This window comes from Anomalospiza imberbis, chromosome 4 (assembly GCF_031753505.1).
Source record: "Anomalospiza imberbis isolate Cuckoo-Finch-1a 21T00152 chromosome 4, ASM3175350v1, whole genome shotgun sequence".
Taxonomy (NCBI): domain Eukaryota; kingdom Metazoa; phylum Chordata; class Aves; order Passeriformes; family Viduidae; genus Anomalospiza; species Anomalospiza imberbis.
In genome coordinates this window covers 1140097-1163586 of record NC_089684.1, presented here as the reverse complement: position 1 = coordinate 1163586, position 23490 = coordinate 1140097, and the positions used below count along the sequence as shown (strand labels likewise).

The window sequence follows — 23490 nt, the reverse complement described above, 5'->3', positions numbered from 1 at the left end:
CCCTCCTGCTGCCGAGCAGGGAAGAGGGAGAGCTCCCGCTGCCCGTCCGAAGGGGAGCATCCCGGCGGGATGCGCAGGGGGGCTCTGGGGCCGGGAAGAGGGGCGGGATCGTGCAGGGGAGGGCGGGGGCTCGGCCCCGGGCCCCGCCTCGGGCACAAGAGGGGCGGCACCGTTCGCCGGGGTCCCGCATCCCCGCCGGGCGGTGCGGGGCGTGCGGAGCGGCTCGGCTCGGCTCGGCTCCGCTCCGTTCAGCTTGATTCGACTCGGCTCCGCTCCGTTCAGCTTGATTCGGCTCGGCTCCGCTCCGTTCAGCTTGACTGGGCTCGGCTGGACGAAGCGCGGCTGCCGTCGGGCAGAGGGTTCGCTCCGCGCCCCGCAGCCCCGGCGGCCGCGGGATGGAGCTCGGCGCGGCGCGGCTGCTGGCGGTCCTGCTGTGCCTGGCTCCAGGTAAGCCCTCGGGGAGCCCCGCGTTACCCGGGTCCGGGCTGCCGGGGAGCCGCCGCGGTCCGGCAGCTCCGCGGAACGCCGAGGAGAGCGGGCGTGGGGATGCCCGGGTGCCGCGGGGGGCGCGGGTGCGGCTTTCCCATGGGATTGTCGGGGCTGCGTGAGCGGGTGGGACAGTGCGAGTCCCCGGCTGGGACGGAACGCCCGGGGCTGCGGGCTTGCTGGCCGCGCCGGCCGGCTGGTGCTGGCCCGTCGGAGAGGGCTGCCTGCCAGGCATCGTGTCCTGCCCTCTCGGCTCCGGCATCAGCTGTGGTTTCCGAGAGCAAAATGTCCCTGGAGCCAAGCGCGGGAAACCTGTCATCAGAAGAACCTGCTCGGAATGCAAGTGATCGAAGCACGGGGAAATGCTAGCGGAACGGGGAATGTCCCGGTCTGGCCACGCTTTCTTGCTGCCCGTTGAAGCCGGCCAGGCTGTCACGGCTGGGGCTGCGGCTCGGCCTGTTGAGGCAGGATTCCTGAAGGTGATGGCTGCAGCTAGGGCGGAGTGAAAATCTTTCCCTGTGGTACTCCCAGATGTTGCAGAAGCTGGGCTGGTGCCTCAGAGCAAGCACAGGCACCCAGACCGCAGCCTTCACAAGCGCCGGTGGCTCCGGGTGGATGCGATGCAAGCCACTGTGCTGATAGTCCGGTGGTAATAGAGTTTTGCCTAACTTCTTAGGAGGAAAGAGATAAACTTAGAAAATCATGGCATAAAATATATTAATGGGATCTCAGATTTGTGACAAACTGTAAAATAGTTTCTTTGCGTAATTAATTGATCAGCAGTCTCAAAGAAGTATATTCAATTTATTCTAAGAAAAGTTGGTAATCCCCAAGGGAGTGAGATCATCAGATGAAGGTTCACTTCGTTTCAATGTCCCACATCCTCTTGTTAGACCTTGAAGTTGGCAATGCAAGAAAACAGGAACTCCACCCTGGCTGGCTGAATTGTAGTGCTCTGCAGCTAGCTCCTGACCATCTGCCTTTGCTTCCTGTTATGACAGAATTTTTGAACTTTTTGGGATGTGTGAAAAATCATGATTTACCCTTCACTGCTAAATAGGTGATGTGAAAGTGTCCACTTAAAACCTGATGAATATTCCTGTATATTATACTTTTCTGACTGAGTAGCATTTACTTGTTTATTTGGTTTATTAGAGAGGTTTCATACATGTTTTTGCAGGTTTATTTAATTCTCTGGATCAGCCAACCCTTAGCATCCAAAAAGATGTCCTCACAATAATGGCAAACAACACACTAAATATTACTTGCAGGTAAGGACAAGTCTGTTCAGCATGATTTTGATGATTGGTTATTTCTGTAGTGAGCTTTTGTACAGAATCACACATGATGTGATCTCTCTCCTGTCAGGCCTCCTGTGTTCTCTTCACTCCCTTTGTGCCTTCTGCCTCACTTTTCCCTGACAAGCTTTAGAATTATGTGGGAGGGCCGCAGCAAGCGAGAGCTGGGGAGTATAGGGTGGCTGGGGGAGGAAGCATCAGCTGTGTCCTTGTGGATCCTGCTGGTGAGCCATACTCTCAGCATTCTCTTTTGGCGCTTTGTCACTCAGATTCAGCAGAATGTAAATCTCAAGTAGCTTCCTTGTAGCTGTTAGCAGTAGGGTGTCTGTGTGAATTTGTCCTACATGGTTTGACGCTCTCTCTGTGTGGCGGGGTGAAGCCCATCCCTCTCCATAGCCACAGAGACTGCTGGGGCTGGGGTTCATATCAGAAGTGTCTGCTTCTCTAACATTTGCTTTCCCAGCGGTCAGAGGCCACTGGAGTGGTCATGGCCAAGCAAGCAGAGCAATGCTGAGAGGCGTATCTCCGTGACAGACTGCAGTGATGGCCCCTACTGCAAGACACTTACTCTGAGCAAAGTCATTGGCAATGACACAGGGGACTACAAGTGCCTTTACAGGGACAACCAGGCAGCTACAACCATTTATGTTTATGTTCAAGGTAAGTGCATACACAGCTCTCAGGTGTCTCTTTCCCAGGTGTCAAGAGAAAAAAGGAACATAATGTCTCAAAACAGTTTTGATGCTAAAATTTATTAATCCTAGAATATTTGAACCTATGAAACATTTTTCTTGTTTTCATGGTGAGTAATTAAATTCAGGTATTCTAGTTGCCATCAGCACAAAAGGCGTTGTGCCTATAATTCTGAACTGACCTGCCATACGCAGTACACGGTCTGCCGTTCTCCACCCAGAATTTAGCTTACATATCTCTGCTGCGCTCTGATCCTGTCCTCGTAAATGCAGAGCTACCTCTGACCTCAGCAGGAGTTTCATATGAGAAAGGATTACAGAGGTTTTTTATTTGTTAAAAATTACAGATCCGATCCTGTGTACGATTTGTACTGATACCATTAAAAAAACCCCAAAAACCACCCAAACCCCAAAACATAAACTTTCATACATTTGCTGACTCTGGTGGTAAAACCTATTTAGGCTGTACAAACTCAGTCTTCTGCTGAGTGTTGCAGATGCTGCAAAGCCTCCAGTTATACACTCAGCTTCAATAAGAGCATTCATTGAGGCATCTGCCTTTTTGCACTGATGGCTTCGCCCTCGTTTCCATATGCATCCTGCTTCCTCTTTATTGTTAACTTATAGTTACCATTTTGAGAAATGAGATGTAATTAAGTACATGACTTAGCTTGTTTTACAATATCGTGGAGCTGTTTTTTTGGTGTTTTGGTCTGACTTTGAAAAGGATGCTGCCATCAGGGGAGTCAGTGTAACATGTCACAACTTTTAACTGATATTTCCTGTAATACTTATGCAAGGAAAGTCACACTAGGGTAAATCAGTTTTTTGTCGACAAAAGGACTGCTGTAGCAGGAAGCCATTCTCCCAAGTGCACTCTGGTGCTGATAACTGTTTTGAGAATAATGATATTCTAAATCTGGGGGGTGGTTTCTATAAAAACATGTACCTCCCCTATTTAGTCTCATTATTTCAGTGCTTTATGACATGGAAAATAATACAACTGACTTGTGAAAAAATAAACAAATAAGAAAACTGGAAAGGTTTTCTCCATAATCATGTGATGAATAATACCCATTTATCAATTAAATATTATTCTAGATTACAGATCACCATTTGTGACTTCAGTCAGTGATCAGCTTGGCATTGTATACATCACTAAGAATAAAACTGTGGTAGTGCCATGCCTTGGAACTGTATCAAATCTCAATGTATCTCTACATGCGGTAAGGAAAAAGCCTGTTATTTTTTCAAGAGTTAGTTGAAGTCGCTGTGGCATAAATATGTTGTTTGAAGTAAAGATACATTTCTTAAAACTTCTTTCCATCATTGTGAGTTTTATAGCCTGTGATCACAAGATGAGTGTTGTGCTTGCCCTCTCAAAGCATGTACTAATTCTCTGAGCTAGAATGTTAAAATGGGGGCCCTGCAGTTGTGGAAAATGCTGGAGGTGAGAATTCAGGGTTGTTCAGTTTTTGAATTCTGACTATGTATTTTATCAATATTCCAAACAGAAATATCCAGAAAAGATATTTGTTCCTGATGGTAAATCCATTTCATGGAATAATAAAAAAGGCTTCACTATACCCAGTCATTTAATCAACTATGCAGGCATGGTCTTCTGCGAAGCTAAAATAGATGATGAAAGCTACCAGTCTATGATATACATCGTTGCAGTTGTAGGTAAGCCAAAGGTTTTTATTTCTCTATAACCAATGTTCTTTTGCTTTCTACAGCATACTGAACCAATTACATTTGGTTGGACACTAGGTTATTCAATACTGACAATGCAGCTAATGCAAAATGGATGTTGAGATTTATATCACTTTTCTTTTAAATGCAAAGTATTGTGTTTTTTCTGGTTGATCGTTGGGATAAGTGCTTCTATTTTTAGTGTTTTACATTGATGCCAGGGATTTTAATTTTTTTTTTTCTGACAATGCAAACCTTTTTCATAAAATCACTTATCCACATTCTCAGTCACAGTGGAAGGAAATGAGAGGCAAGCAACCATCAGCAGCAGATGAAAAGAAATTGCTCTGAGTGGGTACCAAGGGAAGGGTGGATCTGAAGGTCTCACTTGTGAGCTGGGTTGTCTTGTCTCCCTAAAGACCCGTGTCTTGACTCTCACAGGGTTTTATGCTTTCCTAGTACATTTTGTCAGTTGTTCATCATACCCCAGAAATAATGTGATAATTCTGTGGAGGCTTAAGCCTGAACTGAAACTCAGCAGCTCTTTATCTTTCAGCTGAGGACATAGTGACCATTTCAAATATCCAAATGGCACCAAGGCAGTCTCTCCTGGCTGGTCAGGAAGGCATTGCCTTCCCTCTTTACTCTGTGCAGAAGGGTTTTACTTCTCCAGCAAATTCACAAATCCTCACTCTGATTTGGAGGAATTTCAGAATATATGTAGAATTTCTGCATTCAGAATATTCTGTTTTGAAATATTTTACTGCACAAAGTAAACTTTGGGTAATTTTGCTACTACCCCACCGTTATTCTCTATTAAGTTCCTGCTTACTGCTGGGAATGGGTATATAATCTCCCTTAGTTTTAGGTCTCACAAGGATAAGAAGGAGGTGTTTAAGGCAGAGGAACTGTGTGAGTCACTGTCTCTTGCTTGCTCCCACCACTGGAGGGGCTCTGATCAAATGCACACATCTTGCTGTGTCACTGTCTGACACGGGTCTCAGCTGGGAAGTGCTCAGGGCAGGCACATCACTTCCCTCCAGGCTCCTTGGTACACCCATTATTGTGCTGCACTGGGGCATCAAGGGGCTGTTTTATAGCTGGGGTTTTGGTGTGAGTTTTGGTGAATTCACCTAGGAAATTTGGTGCTGAGTACTGTAAAGAAACCTCTTCTTACCCCCTTGTTCTGTGTGTGCCGTTGTCTTCCTCTAGGGTACCGAATTTATGACCTGACAATGAACCCACACGATGAAGTAGAGCTGGCAGTGGGAGAAAAACTTGTTCTCAATTGCACTGTAAGGACAGAGCTGAATGTGGGAATCGATTTTAAATGGGACTACCCTTCCATCAAGGTAAAGTTGTACTAACTTACAGGTGCCTTCATCACAAAGCAATTTGACTTATTTAGGTATAATATCACTTCCCCCTTTAAAACATTGAGAAGATGATAATACACAACAAAATTTCTGGTGCATACAAGTGTGCAAAGGGTGACAGAAGGAATAACTATGAAATTTCCAAACAGCTCTGTCTTTTGTCTATTACAGGAAAAACGTGCCACTATTAGGGATGTAAAAACCACTGCAGGAGAAATAAAGAAGTTTGTGAGCACCCTTACCATTGACAGTGTGTCCTTAAGCGACAATGGTCGATATACTTGTGCAGCGTCCAGTGGTCGTATGAACATGAAAAACAGCAGTTACTTCGTTATCCATGGTATGACACTTTCCACTCCAGTTTTGTTGGTTGTTTCAGATTTGGAATTAATTACTGGGAGGCAGAAGGCATCTCAATGATGAATCAAATGACAGAAATGAACCAAACTGCAGCTACAGTATTTCTGGTGCAACTAGTATGGGATTATTTTTATACCACAATAAGATTTTAAAGGATGCTGTATTTTTCTGAAAGCTGTAGATTCCCACCAGAAAGTGGGCAGTAAAACAAGCTGATGTAAGCCTCTGACCCTCTTCTGCGTTGACCTCCTTAAGGTCCTGTAAAACTCAATTTGTGTAGGTGGCTTTGTACAACGGCTGCCTGTTCTCACTCTTGGTGAAGATCTAGGCTAGATCTTGGTGGCTCTGTGACACAAGAGTCTGGGTCAGCATGAATGAAGCTAAGAAAATAAAACTTTCAGCTTTAGCATTATGAATAGATGAATCAAATGGAGATTTGGCGGTACGGAAATGATGCAAGGGAAACATCTTTGGCTAAGTGAATAGATAAGTACGAGGCCACATCCTACAGCCTTTTCTCAACCCCCTCTTGGGCACAGCCCCAGCTCCACTAACTTACTTATAGAAAAAAATTACCAGCATGAGAATGGCTCATTTTTAATCACTGAGTCAGACAAAGAGGTTTATATTTTGAAGGAGACTGATTTTCCTGAGGCCTGATTTCAGGGGCCAGAATATCCATGGCGCTTTTAGAACGGAACAAAAGACTTTCAAACTTATTGTGGGCATAGTGATTCAAGATATACTGAATTTTCTCCCGGGTTCTTTCTGTTCTGCTCTTCAAGAGCCAAAATGAGATCATGTGCTACACTAAGTATACCAGATACTAAATCTTAGTCAAAAGGCTAATCACTGTCTTCTGTCCAAATGCAAGTTTATAACTTATAACAAGTAATGTAAATAACTTCAAGGTACTCTGTGACTGCAGTGGTTGAAATACGTACTTGGGTATTTAACTTTTGAAACTGCCGTTTTGAATAGTCTAATTTCCTGGAATGAGTATATTGAGAGAGTTTTATGATATGTGTATATATGTATATGTATATACAGGTCTGACAGTTGGCACACTGTCCTAAGAGCTGAGTCTTGTCTCTGCTTTCCAGAGCTCCTCAGTGAGGGGCCTGGTCTGTTCCCCTGTGTGAAGGAAAGAACTAGGTTTTCATGGTGGCATCTCTCCAGAGCCCAGTTTGGAGCCATCTGTGCTTTATGATGACCCATAGTCCTGTCATTAACTTCTATTTGTCATCTTGTTTGGTGCTAACCCAAATGGAAAGCACTTTTGCTTTGGTCCGTGAGAAAAGACCATTTAGTTTACTTCCTTTTTTCCCATCCCAGAAAGTCCTTTTATTCACCTGGAGAAAATGGAGAATGTTGTTGAAACAAGGCTAGGTGACACAGTCAAAATTCCTGTCAAGTTTAAAGGATATCCTCCAGCAGAGGCTAAATGGTAAGAACTGTGATATAATATCTTTGAAAAAATGAGCTATTCTTATTTAAAGCAAATCATTAAAAATTCAAAGTACTCTGTATTTTCTTCAGGTATAAAAATGGAAGAGCCATCAATGCAAATCACACAGTTAAACTTGGCTACGCATTAGTGATCACTGAAGCAACTGAAAAGGATGCAGGGAATTACACAGTTGTCCTCACAAACCCCATTAACAAGATGCAGAAAAGACACACATTTACCCTGCTGGTAAATGGTAAGTGGGGTAACAGAGGTGCCTTTCTTTCATATGTGGATTTGGTATATTACCATCCTTAGGCTTAATTCATGCCATACCTATGAAGATTTAAGTACTGAAGAAGAACCTGAGCCCTGGGAGAGCGGAGGTGACCAGTCTCTCCTCGCTCTAGGATGTGTCAGTCACGAGGCTGCAGACTCTGGGTGTTGGTGCTGTGATGATACTTTGTGTGGGGTGGGTTTTTTTTTTTTTTTTTTTTTTTTTTTTTTTTTTTTTTTTTTTTGCTGTATATTATTCTTTGCCTCTGTGTCCTGCTCTTTTCCTGCCCTTCTTGCTGGCTATGCTGCTGGAGTCCTCCTCCACCCCGCTCCATCCATGTCCCGCCTCACCCATCCTTCCTGCCCCACACAGGCTATCCCTCCTCTTCTGCCCTGCCCTCTACAACCCTTTTCCTCCTCCCTTACCCCCTCCTTTCTGCTCCCCAGGAAACAGCCTATGCTTTGAAGACAGCAGGTCTTGGAAAGGGCAGCAAGGCTACGTGCAGTGGGATTAGGCCTGGGGAATAATGTGCATTTAATGCTGGGAATAGTGGTGAGAGTCCAGGAACTGCATTTTAAACCATGGAGTACTGAAGGGGGATTTTGTAGGAGATCCTAAGTATCCTGATCCTCAAAGTGTTGGGCAGGTTCATTGCTTTCCCACATGTCCTTGGAGATGCTCTGTGCTGCGCTTGTACTGGGGCATGGTGTGCATTGGTCACTGTGGGTATAATGCATGCACGCTGGAGCCTTCAGCAGGAGGTGTGACCTGCTGCTCTCTCCTGCAGTGCCCCCCCAGATTGGTGAGAATGCTCTGATGGCCCCTGTGGACTCCTACAAGTACGGCTCGACGCAAGTGCTCACCTGCACTGTCTACGCCGTGCCACCACCCACCACCGTGCTCTGGCACTGGCAGCTGGAGGAGGAGTGCACTTTCAGCCCCCAGTGAGTGCCAAGTCCTTGCTGTCTTCTGCAGCTTATGTAGATCTTGAGGGATATTTGTGTTGGGTTGGGGTTTGTCCGGTTCCTCCCTCATGCAGACTCGTTACTGAGTGTAAACCCAATGGCCAGTGAAGAAAAACATTGTTGTACTTAATATGCAGATTGCTGCAGGCAGGCCCTGCCAAGGTCATTGTTGTTGGCAGAGGCGAGGGCCACCCGCAGAGAGGATCCAGCAGTGCTGGCATGTTGCTGTTGTGCCCTCTTGAAGGGCATCTCGACTTGCGTGGGGTCTCAAATGCAGCTGTTTGCATGCCCTTCCTTCAGATCCCCTTGTGGGCTTCAGGCCCAAAACTCCATCCTAAACAGAGGAAATTTGCTGTTTATGCTAATGATGCGTCCTTGTGGTGTTTTTTTTCCCTTGTGCTCAAGCGCTGAGTGTGATGGGGCTCTTTATCTGTGTGAAAGTGTATCTCAGAGGAAGTGCGCTGATTGATGTTGGGGAATGATAGAGAGAGTGCCTGACTGAGATTCACGCAGCTTCCCTTATCTGGGCTTGCCATAAGCCCAGATTTCCTTTAACAAAAAAAAGGTCCAGGGTAAAAAAAAAAAAAAAAAAGGCATTCTTCTTTCCTGTTGTTGTTTTTAAAATGATTCCACTAGTTTCTTCCTTTGGTGCCTGGTTGCTTCCTACACAATGGCTACTGTCCTCAAGAAATTCTTGTAGGGAGTTCAGCGATTTTTATGTCTCTCTGTCTTCCTTTGAACTAAATCAGCTTGAATCATCCACTTATGAATGGAGGTTTGTTCCCAAAATAGCTGCTTTGCTCCAGCCATCCCAACTGAGCTGACACAGGCAGATTAATTAGGAAATTCACCTTTAGGCTTGGGGGTCCTTTACTTTAAAGAGCATGAAGGTCTCAGGAGGTTATAGGGTGAAATTTAATAAAAATATTTCCAGAACCATACACTTCCCTCATAGATGCAAGCTGTGGCCAGGGATGCATCTGACTTATAAATATATGCATATTATAAGGAGAACCCAAAATACCTCTCCTGATGGACAAATATTCCTCTTATCTAATGCATGTGTCTCTACTTATATTTCAGAAAAGTTCGCTCAGGAGCCAATCCATATGCATGCAAGAAATGGAAAGTGATCTCAGAGAGAAAGGGTGGGAATCAGGTTGAAATTAAGCACCGGGTCGTTACTATTGCTGGGAAAACAAAGGTAAGCACGTTTTCTTTTCTCTTGGCTGGGGATGATTACCCCTGTTCAGCAGTCCACATGGTTGGAAATACATCACTAGAGATGAGAATCTTTTCACCTGTTGTTAAATTTGGGGATCTACTCTCAGCTAAATGGGCAAGCTCCTGCTGAAGCCAGGAGGTAGAGATACATACTTTCAGGTCATTTGAACACTGATCTGAAGTGAATCTCCACTGAGGAATATAACTGACTTAGATTTCAATAACTGTCATTTAGTGGTCTAAAGTTAGATAAGTTAATATTGCAAATTAATTGTAATAGAAGCTGGAGAGACTAAAAAGCAGAAAAAATTGTGGGTGCAGCATTTTTTAACACATATGCCTAAGTCCACCTTCTGCTTCTTCCCGTTTCCTTTTACCTGATTTTTACACATTAGGGACAAAAATGTAAACTTCAAAAGGGGACTGTGCTTCTGCCATGCCATGGATTTGTGCTTTGGAGGGATTTTTGGTTGTGCAGATATCTGCAGATATCTGCAGAGCCCTTTGCTGAGCTATTGAGGTGGTTAGGCGTTACTTTAGCACTGATGTGGTATGAAATTGCTGGATTGTTCTTTTGTAGACTGTGAGCACCCTCGTGATTCAAGCAGCAAACGTATCTGCTTTGTACAGATGTATGGCCACGAACAGGGCTGGGTCAAGTGAGAGAGTGATCTCCTTCCATGTGACCAGTAAGTGCCCCCTGCCAAGGACAGCCATGTTAAATTAATGTTAATTTTTCTGTTTGCTAATGAAAGGCACTTCAGTGATGTTACTTGATTCCTGACCTTTATGAAATCCTTTAATTCTTTTGGATTTTAGGTTTACTTAAGGCTTTCTTTAGGCAGCCTTTAAAGTTGCCACTAATTTCAGCCAGGTGATTAGTTCTACCCGCATCAGTGGAGTGGCAGGCCAGTGAAAGTGATGCAAGATGGGCACTGTTGTCCCAAGAGTGGCTACTGTTGAGCTTTAGCAGTCACTTAAAAGAGCAACAGAGAAATTATGGCAGTGTCGCAAAATGAGTAAAGATTTACTGTAAGAACTAAGGTTAAAGTTTTCCAAACCAGTGGCAAAGGGCTTCTGTCTCCTTAACAATCAGTCCCCATATTCATGTGCCAAAATTTTATTTTAATCCTAGTCTAAAAATTAACTATAAGATAATGCTGGGAATTATCTTAGGTTGCTGTAAGTTTCTGCAGGAAGAATGACTGAATTTGTTACACAGTCCTTCATTTGATCCATTTGAAATGTATTGCTCTTAATGAGATTGTACTCCATAGATAATTGATTAGTTGACTGAATGATTTGATTGATCTTTTTCAGTCTTTGTTTCTTTTTCTTATTTTCTACCAGATAGGATGACAAAATCTGTATTTTCAAAACGACTTTTCCAAGTTAATGTTAGCCACAAAATGCACACTCAACTAGGAATTTAATTTACTTTTTTAACTTGCAGGGGGTCTTGAAATTAATGTCCAGCCTCAGAATCAACTGACGGAGAAGGATAACATGTCCTTGCGATGCACAGCAGACAAGTTCACCTTTGAGAAGCTATCATGGTACAAGCTCAGCGCTCACGTTTCGCAGACTCCCTTCGGAGGGCTGCCCATGCCTGTTTGCAAGAACCTCAATGCTCTCCAGAAGCTGAATGAGACAGTTTCAAATACCAATGGTGAAAACGTCACCTTAGAGCTCATCCTTCGTAACATCTCCCTCCAAGATGGAGGGGACTATGTTTGCATTGCTCAGGACAAAAAGGCTAAAACACAGCACTGCCTGGTGAAGCACCTCACTGTTCAAGGTATGGATCTCTTACTCTGAAGCAAAATGAGTGGTTGTGTATGAAAACAATTGCAGAAGTTGCAGTTTTTGGTATGTTCAGGCTTTGCATGTGTTTGGTTAATGGTGCGCTCAGTTTGTTAAATAGATAACCAGTTGTTGTAACCCACTGTTCTGGGGTTTTTCCAGGCAGCAGGCACTGTTTCGTCAATACCAGTGAGGAAACACTGACTGAGACACTGTACTGTGCAAGGACATGTGTTTGGCTTCTGCTGAAGTAACGTGTTTAGCTCAGTAACTTCTCAGCTTTACTTTTCAGAACACGTTTTTCTCTGTAGCTGTATATGCAAGTTTGTACTCATAGCATTAATGCCATTGCTTTGTATGATTGACTCTGGAGTTTGGAGTAGTGACTGTAATTTAAAACTGTCATGAGTGATACTGGTATTCAGGCACAAGCATTGCAAGCTGATAATCAGTCAGCTTTTCACACGAATAGTGATGACTTTGCTTTGGGACCTAGATGTCTAGGTTGATTAGGCAGATTCAGAAAAATACTTACGTATGTTCATGGCCTGTCCTGAATGGACATTTAATGGACCAAGAGTGTCAAACCTCTCCCTCATAAGGACTCTGGACACAGAAAAGGGAGGGAAGCAATTTCTCAACTACTCCTCCTTCTCTCAGCAGCCTGAACAGTTACAAACTGAATCAGCTAAAGAAGGTTATATCAATACCGTTGAAATTTTCTTGACCATTATAATATTTTCATGTCATGTGGAAGTTGAACTGTGATCTTAATATGAACACTGTGGCTCTTGGTGTAATAAAAGGATTTGAGACTTTGTTACTGGGACATGAACTGCTACTACTGAAAAAAAATGGATCTTTTTCTTAATAAATAGAAATTTTATTGTATTTTCAAACCAACAGAGCCCATGGCACCCACACTTGTTGGAAATCTGGAAAATCAAACCACAAATATTGGTGAAACTATAGAAGTGTCATGTGCAGTGAATGGCATTCCTCCTCCAAGCATCATGTGGTTTAAAAATAATGAGACACTTGTGGAAGATTCAGGTGAGGATTGCTCATTTACAGTTATCACTAAAAGGTTTTCTTTCATGGTACTGATTGCTGATTTTCGCCATGAAAAGTTTTATTTTGAATTCTTAACAAAAAGTGGCACAAAAAATAGCAAAACTAAGAATAATATTTTTTTCCCAGGTATTGTTTTGAAAGACGGGAACAAAACACTAACCATCCGTCGAGTGAGGAAAGAAGATGGAGGGCTGTACACCTGCCTTGCATGCAATGTCCTTGGATGCAGCAAAGCAGTGGCTTTTTTTTCAGTGGAAGGTTGGTGTTGGCTTCTTTCCAGATTGAGCATAAAATCTTTAGAATAAATAGAAGGAAAATCAACTGGCTATCCTGATGGGAGATCTGAAAATATATTAGAAATTTGTGAAAAGTCCTGACCATTCCTATCAAGCTCAAATTGGATGCTGTCATAGCTGTTGAGGTTGATGCTTTTTTCTCCACTATGCTGCTTAGAGCTTTTCAACAAAAAGTGGATCTATCTTACTTGTGGTTGCAAAGAAAACTCTGCCAGTCTGTATTACATGCAAAGCCATACAGCAGAGCTACAAAAATATGCAGATATCCTGGGGCATCTCTGTTGTCTAGGTAACGTAATTGTCATACTATGTTTTTTAGCACAGTATGTTGTACCTTTTTAAATTATGCCATTGCTTTCACAGCATCTAAGGAAAACATAGTGAATACTTTTTGCAGTCTGTTGTGACTGCTGCCCCATCTCAGTGAAACAGGTAGTGATTTTGTGTTAGGGGACTCCAGCCTTGGTCCATCACACTCTGAAAGCAGCACTTGTGAGACCCATCTCTCACTTGTTCCAGTCCTGTTGTGGCACACCAGAATACAAGCTGCAATGACAAACAATAAATGGTAGGAAGAGTTATTCTGGAGCGTGTGTAGCTGGGACCACGATGGACTTTCCACTTAGAGTTGCAACAAGAAGCCTCAAACTAAAAGCTCCTTGCTCTTGATATTAGTTCTTTCATTCATTCATTAGTACATTTGCATAGTTTAGTCACTGAGCCCTTCACAAACCTCTGTCTTTAAAGTCAGGGTGGTTGTCTGATCCATACCATTAAAGGTGATTAAAGCAATATCATGTTAGTCTTATAGGTCCCTTTAGGATATTTAGGGCAAAATGTTTACATCAGGTGGAAATTATCTGCAGATGATGTTGATGCATATTTCAGCTGATGTGGTAAGTATGGCTGGGGCACATCTGTAGAAGTTTGAAATTTGTGTAGGACACACTGTTTCACTCCAAAAAAATTTATAGTGCACCTCATGGGGGTCATTCAATGGAGTGTGCTGCTGTGGGGGAAAATCTAAGTGGTGCAAGGGATGAAATACAGGAGCATGATGTGGCAAACAGGGGCTGAAGAGGAGACCTGCATCTGTGCACTAAAAGGTGTTCAAATGGTATCTGCTGGCCACTATTTTATGGGAAAAGAAACATTGTAAATAAGACCTTATTATCATGTGTTCTTGTAGAACCACATTTTTTGTGCCCCAGCTGAATGATGTCAAGAGACAAGAGAGAGATTGTTCTCTAGGTCATTCTCACAGCTCTTTATTTTCTATATGTAGAGGGTGTTTTTGTGGTTTCTAAAAAAAAAGAGTAATTACTTTTTGGTATTCCAAACAAATTTTTTATTTCAAAAAATGTGAATTTTACTTTTTTATATTTGCCAAAGGTCCAGACACTCTTCTTGGAACAAAGTTGATGCTGAGAAATGTGATGGTGTGTAAAACAGCATGAAACTGTAATATTCTGACATAAACCCCCAAGCTTTTTGTTTTGTTTTGCTTTCGTTTCCTTGCTCCGTGTTGCACCTTTAAAACGAACCTTCAGAACAAGGACCTCCATTCTTTACTTTAATGAATGAACAAAACAAATATGCTTCCAACTATCACTCAAATATTCATTTACTTCTTCCCAGGCGCTGAAGAGAAAACAAATCTGGAGCTCATTATCCTCGTTGGCACTGCAGTGATTGCCATGTTCTTCTGGTTGCTTCTTGTAATCATCCTCCGGACCGTTAAGCGGGTAATGAAAAAATTCTCATACCGTCCTATCAGCACTGGTCTTGCATGACAAATGAGAGCTGACTTGAGGCCTTTGTGTTGCTTCTCTCCATTGTTCTTAAATCAACAGACACATTTTTTCTCTCCATGCCATAACATTCTTGCCTGGAACCGGGGGCGCAGAAATTTGTTTTTAATTGAACAGGCCCTTGCAAGAGAAAAATGTTTCATCTGGTTCTGTTTATTAAAAAAAAAAAAAAAAAAAATAGAGACAGAAAAAAAAAGTGCAAGTAATTAACAGTGATCACACTCATGATGACATGGTATAGCAAAATGGTAGCCTGGCATTTCTGGGAACTAGTGAAATACTCTAAATTGAGAAAATGGCATTTTGCCTGCACATTGCCAGCAAAAAACTGTGCAACTGCAACTAATACCATTTTCCAGGCCAACGGAGGGGACATGAAGACTGGCTACTTGTCAATCATCATGGATCCTGATGAAGTCCCTATAGACGAGCACTGTGAGCGGCTCCCATATGATGCCAGCAAGTGGGAGTTTCCCAGAGACCGGCTAAAGCTAGGTGAGTTTTCATTGCATGAGCCATTTAGTGATGCTGCAGCCAGCACTGTGCTGGGGGGTGTTTTGGGTCCTGGGTCGCCATGGGACTGCTCTGCTGCATGATCCTTGGGTGGGCTCTGTGTTCCCATTGGATATGATGCATCCCATCTACATTTTAAGTACTTTTGTTAATTTCTGCTTCATGAACTCATTTTGGAGTAGCTTTTTTATTTTACAACTTTTTCCTCCTTTATCAAGCAAATATGTATGTGTTCTCTCTTCAAGGTAAACCTCTTGGACGTGGAGCTTTTGGCCAGGTCATAGAAGCAGATGCATTTGGGATTGACAAAACTGCTACCTGCAAAACAGTGGCAGTGAAAATGCTTAAAGGTAAAAATAATGACTAGAACTTCAACTTGAATATACAATATAGGGATATTTGTCAACACTATAACTATTGTACCCATCAGTGTAAAAGTTAAGCTTAATGGCTGTTACCATGAAGCAGTGATATGTGAAAGTATATGCCTTTCCCTCACTGATTCCCTCACTGATAACTGCAGCAATGCAGCCGTGCTTTCCTAGCCCCTGCTTTATAATTCTACTTAGGTTCAGAACATAAAGTTGCTCCTGCAATCAATTTGCATGTGTCCCTTATGCATCCTTGTTGGAAGCTTTCTGCAAGTCTCAACACAATGGCTTAAGCACGCTCCAAACTGAGTTTAGTTTGGAATAGCTTTCTCCTCACTTTAAATCATATTATACTGCCTCACACTTGCCACAGGAAAAATAAAATGTGTGGTTCCCAGACACATTGCTCCTAAAGAAAACATAATGGGGCAGCAAAATGGGGCTGCCAGCAGCTGGGGGCTGTATTCCACCCCGTGCTGTACTGGCATAGCTGACACAACCTACCAGCCAACAAGGCTCCTCACTTGATGGGCTGGCTAAATACCAGAAGAGAATGGGGAGGAGGGCAAAACCTTTCTGTCTGTGATGCTCCTGACCTGTGTTGCTTTACCTCTACAGAAGGGGCAACCCATAGTGAGCACAGAGCACTTATGTCAGAGCTGAAGATACTCATTCATATTGGACATCATCTCAATGTTGTCAATTTACTTGGAGCCTGCACTAAGCCAGGAGGTGAGTAACTTCTTAGTGGGTGAGAAGGTGCTAATGAAAACCCTATTTCTTCCATTTCTGCTGCATGGACAATTGAAATTCAAAATCAAGGACTGGAAAGAGTAGTTCTTTCTAACACACACACACATACACACACACAAAAATCTGATATGAGTGAGCAGATCCAGAGGTGCAATAAAGGTGAAGTAAGGGTGAAATAAGGGCCATGCAGCTCCATCCCTTAGTTGTTCTGTCACTTTACTTTTCTGTACTTGAGATCCATGCTTATAGTGGGCAGCCTGTGTGTAGCAGCCTTCCAAGCTGAGTCCAATACCAGATTTAACAAATTACTCTTACTCTTGTCACCAGCTACAGGGTGACTGCAAGCTGGGGCTTCCCCTCCCTGTCTTTGGACGAGTTGTTGGTGCCTATGTGTGTGTGTGTGTGTGTAGGCGGGGATATTGCAATTTGGAGTCTAGCTCTGGGTAGATGAATCTATTTCACTTTATAATCAGAGACAGATGTTTTGTTTAGCAAATCCAGTACTACAAACTAATTTGGAAGAAATTCAATGTAAAGTAACTCGGTAATAATTTTTCAGGGAAGCTGACTTGTTGGCTTACTGGGGGATGAAAATTTAATTTGTAAAGTTCCATGACAGAAGTCAGTAGTTGAAGGAAACATAATCCATAAATATTTATTTCCTTGTTTATTCCATAATAAAATAGAGATGGCCAGTATGTGGAACCCAGGATGAAAATTTATCACCATAGCATATGCCTATATGAAGTAAATTTCAACATGAAATACCATGTTTCAATGTTACATTAAGGCATCTATGTCTGAAACCAAGTTTCCTGTTTTAAATTTTTAGTACTTTAATCACCTGTAGAAAATGCATGGATAGTCATGGATAATATTCTATTGCAAAGGTTAATTGCACTGAAGCTCTTTCAAATATTTATGTTGCATCCTTACAATATCAATTAATTTGTTTGTTATTGGCACTTCAAGTATAAGCACACCACTATACTTTTTGACATATGAAATTAAGCCTGTGATTTTCAAAATTATTTCTTTACTTCTTTAAACAGCAGAACAATGAATAATTTTGGTGCTTTGATTTGATTTTTTTTTTTACCGATACTTTTAAAAACCTTTGGCTATTGGAATGCTCTTTGAACTGTATGCATTTCTAGCCAGAATTTATGCTGTGAGATAAGGTGGAATATAAATGGTCCAATGAATTGCTTGATGTGTTGTACAGGGCCACTCATGGTGATTGTGGAATACTGCAAGTTTGGAAATCTGTCCGCTTACCTACGGAGCAAGAGGAGTGAATTTATCCCGTACAAGGTAAGGAGTCAAGGTTAACAGAGAAACGTTTGGTTTGGTGGGTTTTTTCCACACACAATGTTTCTTTTTCTAGTGCAGACTGAAGAGACAATCCTTGGGGACACTGCATGTCTTAGTACTTCTCATGGGAATGAGAGATGGCAAAGACATCAGAGGTCATTGAGTCCTTCCCCTGGCCCCTGCAATGTAGCTGTTTTGTTATTGTTAGCTTAAAATGTGCAAAGGAACCGGGCTTCCACTATTTCCTTTGGCAGACTATTCTACACTTGGCTGTATCTTTCAGGAAGTTTTTTCTGATTATCAGCCTGAATTTTTTCCTTTCTTAGTTAAACTCCAGACCACCTTAAATAACGGCATTCCTTGCTTAGTGTATATATCCATCGGATATCCATAGGTATCTGCTGTCACATGATTATCTGTTCTACTGTCCCCTTGGCTCATTGCTGAATGAGGCTATACATTTCTTCTGCAGTTAATAACTTTATATAACAGATGTGGCTCATAAGTTTACATTCAGCTTTTCACCTCCTGAGTCCTTTGCAAAAACGAGCTCCATTACAGCACCCCTTCTACACCCTGATTTGAAAGAAGTGGGAAGATGGAGACTGGCATTTTCAAACTCATTTCTGGGCACCTCTGAGAGGAGTCATATTTATGGAGAGGATCCATCTGGAGGATCCATGCCCTCTGAGGGTCAGACTGCTGTATGAAGAACTTGGCTGTGTGTACCCAGCACTCAGGGACACCCTGGGTACCCTACCCTTTTCCACCCACAGCCAAGAGGGAGGCCCCTGCCCTGTTGGTAGACTTGAGTCTTCCTGCAGCTGCTGTGTTTAGATCAGAGCTTCTTCCCACTGCTTGTTGGTTCTCCAGGGGGTTATTTTTCTTTATCCTTGGAGACATTGTTTACTATTTTATATTGGAAAGGCAACTCACTACATCTTCTTGTGAGGTAAAAAGATAAACAAGTATTTGAGAAGCCTTGAAGTAAGAGACAGGGTTTCATGAGAGTGCTGACCCTTGCTTACACAAGCAATGGGAATGGGATTTGGCAGTGTTAAAAAACAGCCCTGCCAGGGAAAACATCACCAAACCAAAACAGGAGAAAATGGAAATGTTTTAGAGGATACCTGTGGGGCTGGTTTCCTCTAGAGGCATGCAGTGGCTATGGGGAAGAGGGAAATAAGTCAGATTTTGATGGCTGTTAGGGTTTTGGCCAAGGTAGAGGTTTAGTAGAAGGGCCTTTGCAGCAGCAGGAGGTGAAGCCATAGCAGTACAGAGAGGCTGGAGTGTACGAGGAGGTTTGGCAGCATCCATCCACATGTGTTTCACAAGTGCGGGGCACCAGGGGCTGAGTTCACCAGCTCCTCAGTGTGCATTTAGTCGCCTGCATGTGGAGATGCTGCTGGGGTTTGGCTGGGAGGTTGTGAAAGCAGGAGAAATTTGTGCTGTGGAGTGGCAGAGGGTGCTCCAGCTGGTGAACCTGCATGGCCATGGGTTGGGTTTTGCTGGTACTGTCAGTGCACCAGCCCAGTGCCCCAGCCAGAGCTGGCTTGGAGCAGAGCAGGTGGTCATGCCTTCACTGGGTTGCTCTCCCTGCCTTACCTGGTGACCTTGACACCGACCACAGGCACATCACTGCCTCTCCAGCATGCTTTCAGCTTCTGATTTTTCTCACCCTCCCCTCATATTTCTAGACCAAATGTGCCAGATTTAGGCAGGGGAAGGAGAACTACGTTGGTGATGTCTCTTCTGACCTGAAGCAACGGTTGGACAGCATCACGAGCAGCCAGAGCTCAGCAAGCTCTGGTTTTGTGGAGGAGAGGTCCCTGAGTGACGTGGAAGAGGAGGATGGTAGGATACATCTTCTCCTGGTGTTGGAGCATGTGTCATTGCATGTGTCATCATGGGGCTGATGAGGGACATTGGGGACTGTGTGATTTCCAAAGCTCCCTCAAAACCGTGTGCGGGGTATTCTCTGGATGACCAAAGTTCCTGAGTATGGATTATCTAGATCAGCATCCCAAACCCCTCAGCCCAGTGCCAGATAATGTCCTGTATGAAAAGGGTCTGCTTTCAGTGTGAAGCTTTTTGGAGATATGTCTATTTAATACCCCAATATTTTCAGGGAAAATGCATTGCAGAGTACAAACTCCAAAGGCAGTGCAGAGAGGGATGCACCAGCATGCCAACTGAATTTCCTTAATGTCTATCCAGAAGTTAAATACTGTGAAATGCTATTTCATTCACTGCTTATTAGCAGAGAGCTTGCTTTGCCTTCCCTCTGCCCAGGTGGTCTGTCAGGAACAGGAAGCCTGAATTATCTACTCATACAAAGCATCCCCAGGATGCACATATCCTCTGCAGTGGTTTCACTGATGCATTTGCCATGTTCTCCTTTGGCAGATGCAGCATGAAATGCTCAGTGCTGCCATTTCAGAGGCTGCTAATTTCACCTAGGGGGGAGATCAGATCAGCTGGGAGGAAAGCCATAGCTCTACTTCCTGTACCTCTACTGCTACTAAAAATCATTTAGTGCAAAGAGTACATCAGTTATGTGAACAGGGAGAATGATCTTGCACTTTCAATCCAATCTAATCGATAATGTCAGGCATGCACTTCGTGCATTTCCACAATGTCTTGGTGCCTTTCCAGTACTCCCTGGTGTACACGTTGACCCTCTGAGCTGGAATGTTACGTGAAGTATGTAGACCTGAAGGAGCCCTTGTAGTGAAGGTGTTAGCCACCAGTGTTGTAGTTCTTGGTAGATGTCTGCTTAAAATCAAAAGCTGAACAAAGTCACAGAGTTGTTTATTTCAGCAGGAACTAAATGCCTAGGTATCTTTGGATATTTGAGTACATGATTCCTCCAGGTTACCAGATGATGAGGTTAGGGCTCTTCTACATTAAATTAGCAGGGCTTTTTACCAAATCAAAGTCTTTCTCCCTATGGCATATTCTTTCCTCATAAAGACTAGGTGGGGCCTCCCTCTCCTTGGTTTCTAAATTCATCTGCTGAAACCAGAGAAAACTTTACTGTCCTAGGAATTTGAGAGCTGAATTTCTGTTGTTTTTCTTTTGGAATTGTTTTGCAAATCTTTCCTCTGGAAATAAGCAAGGAGGCCAGGGTATAACCTGTTGTCTCAAAGTTTATTTTGTACAAGACTAGTTTGATGTAAAATGGGTTGTTAGTGACAATTGTATAGCTAAAAAAAGTGCTTGATTTGCTCTTCCAATCCAGCGCAGCGTAAGGTTCAGAACAAGCAGTTATTGGTGAAATCAGTGACAAAGGGCATGTTTGACTGTCATCTGATTCTTTTCAGCTGGTCCTGAAGACCTTTGCAAGAACCCTTTGACCATGGAGGACCTCATCTGTTATAGCTTCCAGGTGGCAAGGGGAATGGAGTTCCTGGCTTCACGCAAAGTAAGGAACTTCTCAGGAAGAGTGGCACATTATTTATTTGACTGCAGGAAGTAATGCTGTAGGTCTACAGAAGGAAACAGCATGTTCATCTTTGGACTGGCAGTCATCTGCAACATTTTCTTTTTGCTCTAAGACGTACCCAAATCATCAATACTACAGAGTGAAACAGCCCATGCATTTATTGACACAAATGTTAGTGATCTGTATAAGGTTTATGGGCCACCAGTTCATAGAGAAATGGTTAAGTGGTTGGAGGAGGGGAACTGACTTATAAGGACAATTAAAGGAATTAGGGAGAAATCCCTGGTAAGAGCAGCTAAACAAGACTAAAGGAGTTTGCTCTGAGGAGGTTGCTTGTACCTTGTACACTGGGATTGGAAGGGCAATGTGAGGAGACACAACACTCAACTGTGAAACTTAATGGATGACTCCTTGGAGAATCTCTTGCCAAGGACACCCTGGCAGTCAACAGCACCTCATCTGCATTTTTGGCATTCTAGAAGTATTTTTCTGTGGTTTGACCGTAAATATGTAGAGCACATGTTTCAAAGGATGACAGTCCCAGCAAAAGTGAGGAATTGCCTGCAGCTGTCTAGAAAAAAAAAAAAAAACACTTAGAAAAGGGAAAAGAAAATAGAAGCAGGAAATACAACACTGTTCTAGAGTGCAGGCTAGGTGTTCAAGAGCAGACTTCAGAGTCTTTTTCTAAAAACATACTTTTGTCTGCCTCTCATATACATCCCAATTGATGAGCAAATGCAAAAATACCTGCTTCCAGAATCTGAGTTTCAATCCATAGTAGAAGCAAATCTGAAGCCACTTTCAGAGCCCAATTTTTTTACTTCAGGCTATTGAGGCTTGGATTTTGAAGTGTTTGGGTTGTTACCTAAGCTGCTGTTCTGCATAGGTAGAGACGTGCACTTCTTTCTCTGTAGTAAAGATTAGTTTGTGTTGGAATCAAGTCAGCATTTTAGTGAGGAGTTTTTCAGAGAAATAGTGGAGTACAGAGATTTGAGTGAACTGAAGTAAATCTAAAGGTAATCAGATCTGAACCTGTTTTGTGTTAGCTTCTTAGGATAATTAATTAGCTAACTTCAAAGGCCCTCTCTGCACAGTGGATAAACAGATGTATGTTTGGACTTGGGAACACAAGTCTCCCTGTGCCAAATCAGTTGTGACCATCAAAAAAGCACTTAAAATCAGCAACTGTTGATGCTGAGGTTTCTTTTTCTTAAAAGGTTTTAAGAATTATCTGGCCTTTGAGGGTGGGAGAGCACATATGTGAAAGAAATCAGCCCTGTGGACAGAGCTGTGACGACAGGCAGCACATGAAGTTGTTTACTTCTCTTTGCAGTGCATCCACAGGGACCTGGCTGCTCGCAATATCCTCTTGTCAGACAATAACGTGGTCAAAATCTGTGATTTTGGCTTGGCTCGAGACATCTACAAAGACCCAGATTACGTCAGGAAAGGAGATGTAAGTTTCAGATTACCTGTTTGATAGAGAATGAATATGAAATCAGGACTTCTTTATTTTCTTTTTTTTTTTTTTTCTCTTAAAGAGGTTTTTGGAAACTCAGTGTTTTGCTAAACTGTGATACCATTTTGTTTATGAAAATGCTTTTAGGCCAGACTACCCCTAAAATGGATGGCACCAGAAACCATTTTTGATAGAGTATATACCATTCAGAGTGATGTATGGTCCTTTGGAGTTCTGCTGTGGGAAATATTTTCATTAGGTGAGTCACTAAGCCATCTCTAAACAAAAGAGTCTGAAGAAAACAGTCAGTGTTCTTGGAACCTCTGTAGCATTTTCTTTTTACTTCTTGAAAAATTCCTGTATATTTCTCCATCAAAAGAAAATACTCAAAATTTCTTTAAAGTGCAAATGCAGGAACATGGGCTTGAAATGCTTCTTCATACAATTTCAGTATGTGATGATGTGCCTCATTAACTCAGTCAGTTGTTGTTTCCATCATAAATATAAATTGTTTACATATCCAAATACACCAAATTTCTTATTAACACAAACCATAGCAAGTTATTTGCTTGAAAACGAATCCCAGAATTTAAGAGTCTCATGCATTAAAATTACTGTTGCTTTCATTTTAGGTGCATCACCGTACCCTGGAGTGAAAATTGATGAGGAATTTTGCAGAAGACTGAAGGAAGGAACGAGAATGAGAGCACCAGACTATACAACACCAGAAATGTGAGAAACTCTTCTTCCATCTGCCCACATTTACCCCACACTACTAGCAGGTGCAGGAGCAAGCAATACGTGCTGTTTTCTTCAAGCTGGTATTTTAATTGG

General features: G+C 42.8%; 1 protein-coding gene across 1 annotated transcript in view; it reads left to right on the top strand.

Annotated features, from left to right (window-relative positions):
* The first annotated feature begins 307 nt into the window (after positions 1-307).
* KDR (kinase insert domain receptor) overlaps positions 308-23490 on the top strand; it is a 30421-nt gene continuing 7238 nt past the window's right edge. Inside the window, exons 1-25 of the mRNA XM_068186744.1 lie at positions 308-447; positions 1667-1757; positions 2248-2444; positions 3578-3702; positions 3991-4159; positions 5381-5520; positions 5716-5884; positions 7240-7351; positions 7444-7607; positions 8416-8572; positions 9677-9797; positions 10398-10506; positions 11271-11615; positions 12527-12673; positions 12821-12952; positions 14629-14735; positions 15161-15296; positions 15560-15664; positions 16304-16417; positions 17664-17752; positions 19450-19606; positions 21076-21176; positions 22531-22653; positions 22804-22915; positions 23289-23388. Coding sequence (XP_068042845.1) covers positions 396-447; positions 1667-1757; positions 2248-2444; positions 3578-3702; positions 3991-4159; positions 5381-5520; positions 5716-5884; positions 7240-7351; positions 7444-7607; positions 8416-8572; positions 9677-9797; positions 10398-10506; positions 11271-11615; positions 12527-12673; positions 12821-12952; positions 14629-14735; positions 15161-15296; positions 15560-15664; positions 16304-16417; positions 17664-17752; positions 19450-19606; positions 21076-21176; positions 22531-22653; positions 22804-22915; positions 23289-23388 — 3374 coding nt within the window. The 5' untranslated portion in view covers positions 308-395. The remainder of the gene's footprint in view (positions 448-1666; positions 1758-2247; positions 2445-3577; positions 3703-3990; positions 4160-5380; positions 5521-5715; positions 5885-7239; positions 7352-7443; positions 7608-8415; positions 8573-9676; positions 9798-10397; positions 10507-11270; positions 11616-12526; positions 12674-12820; positions 12953-14628; positions 14736-15160; positions 15297-15559; positions 15665-16303; positions 16418-17663; positions 17753-19449; positions 19607-21075; positions 21177-22530; positions 22654-22803; positions 22916-23288; positions 23389-23490) is intronic.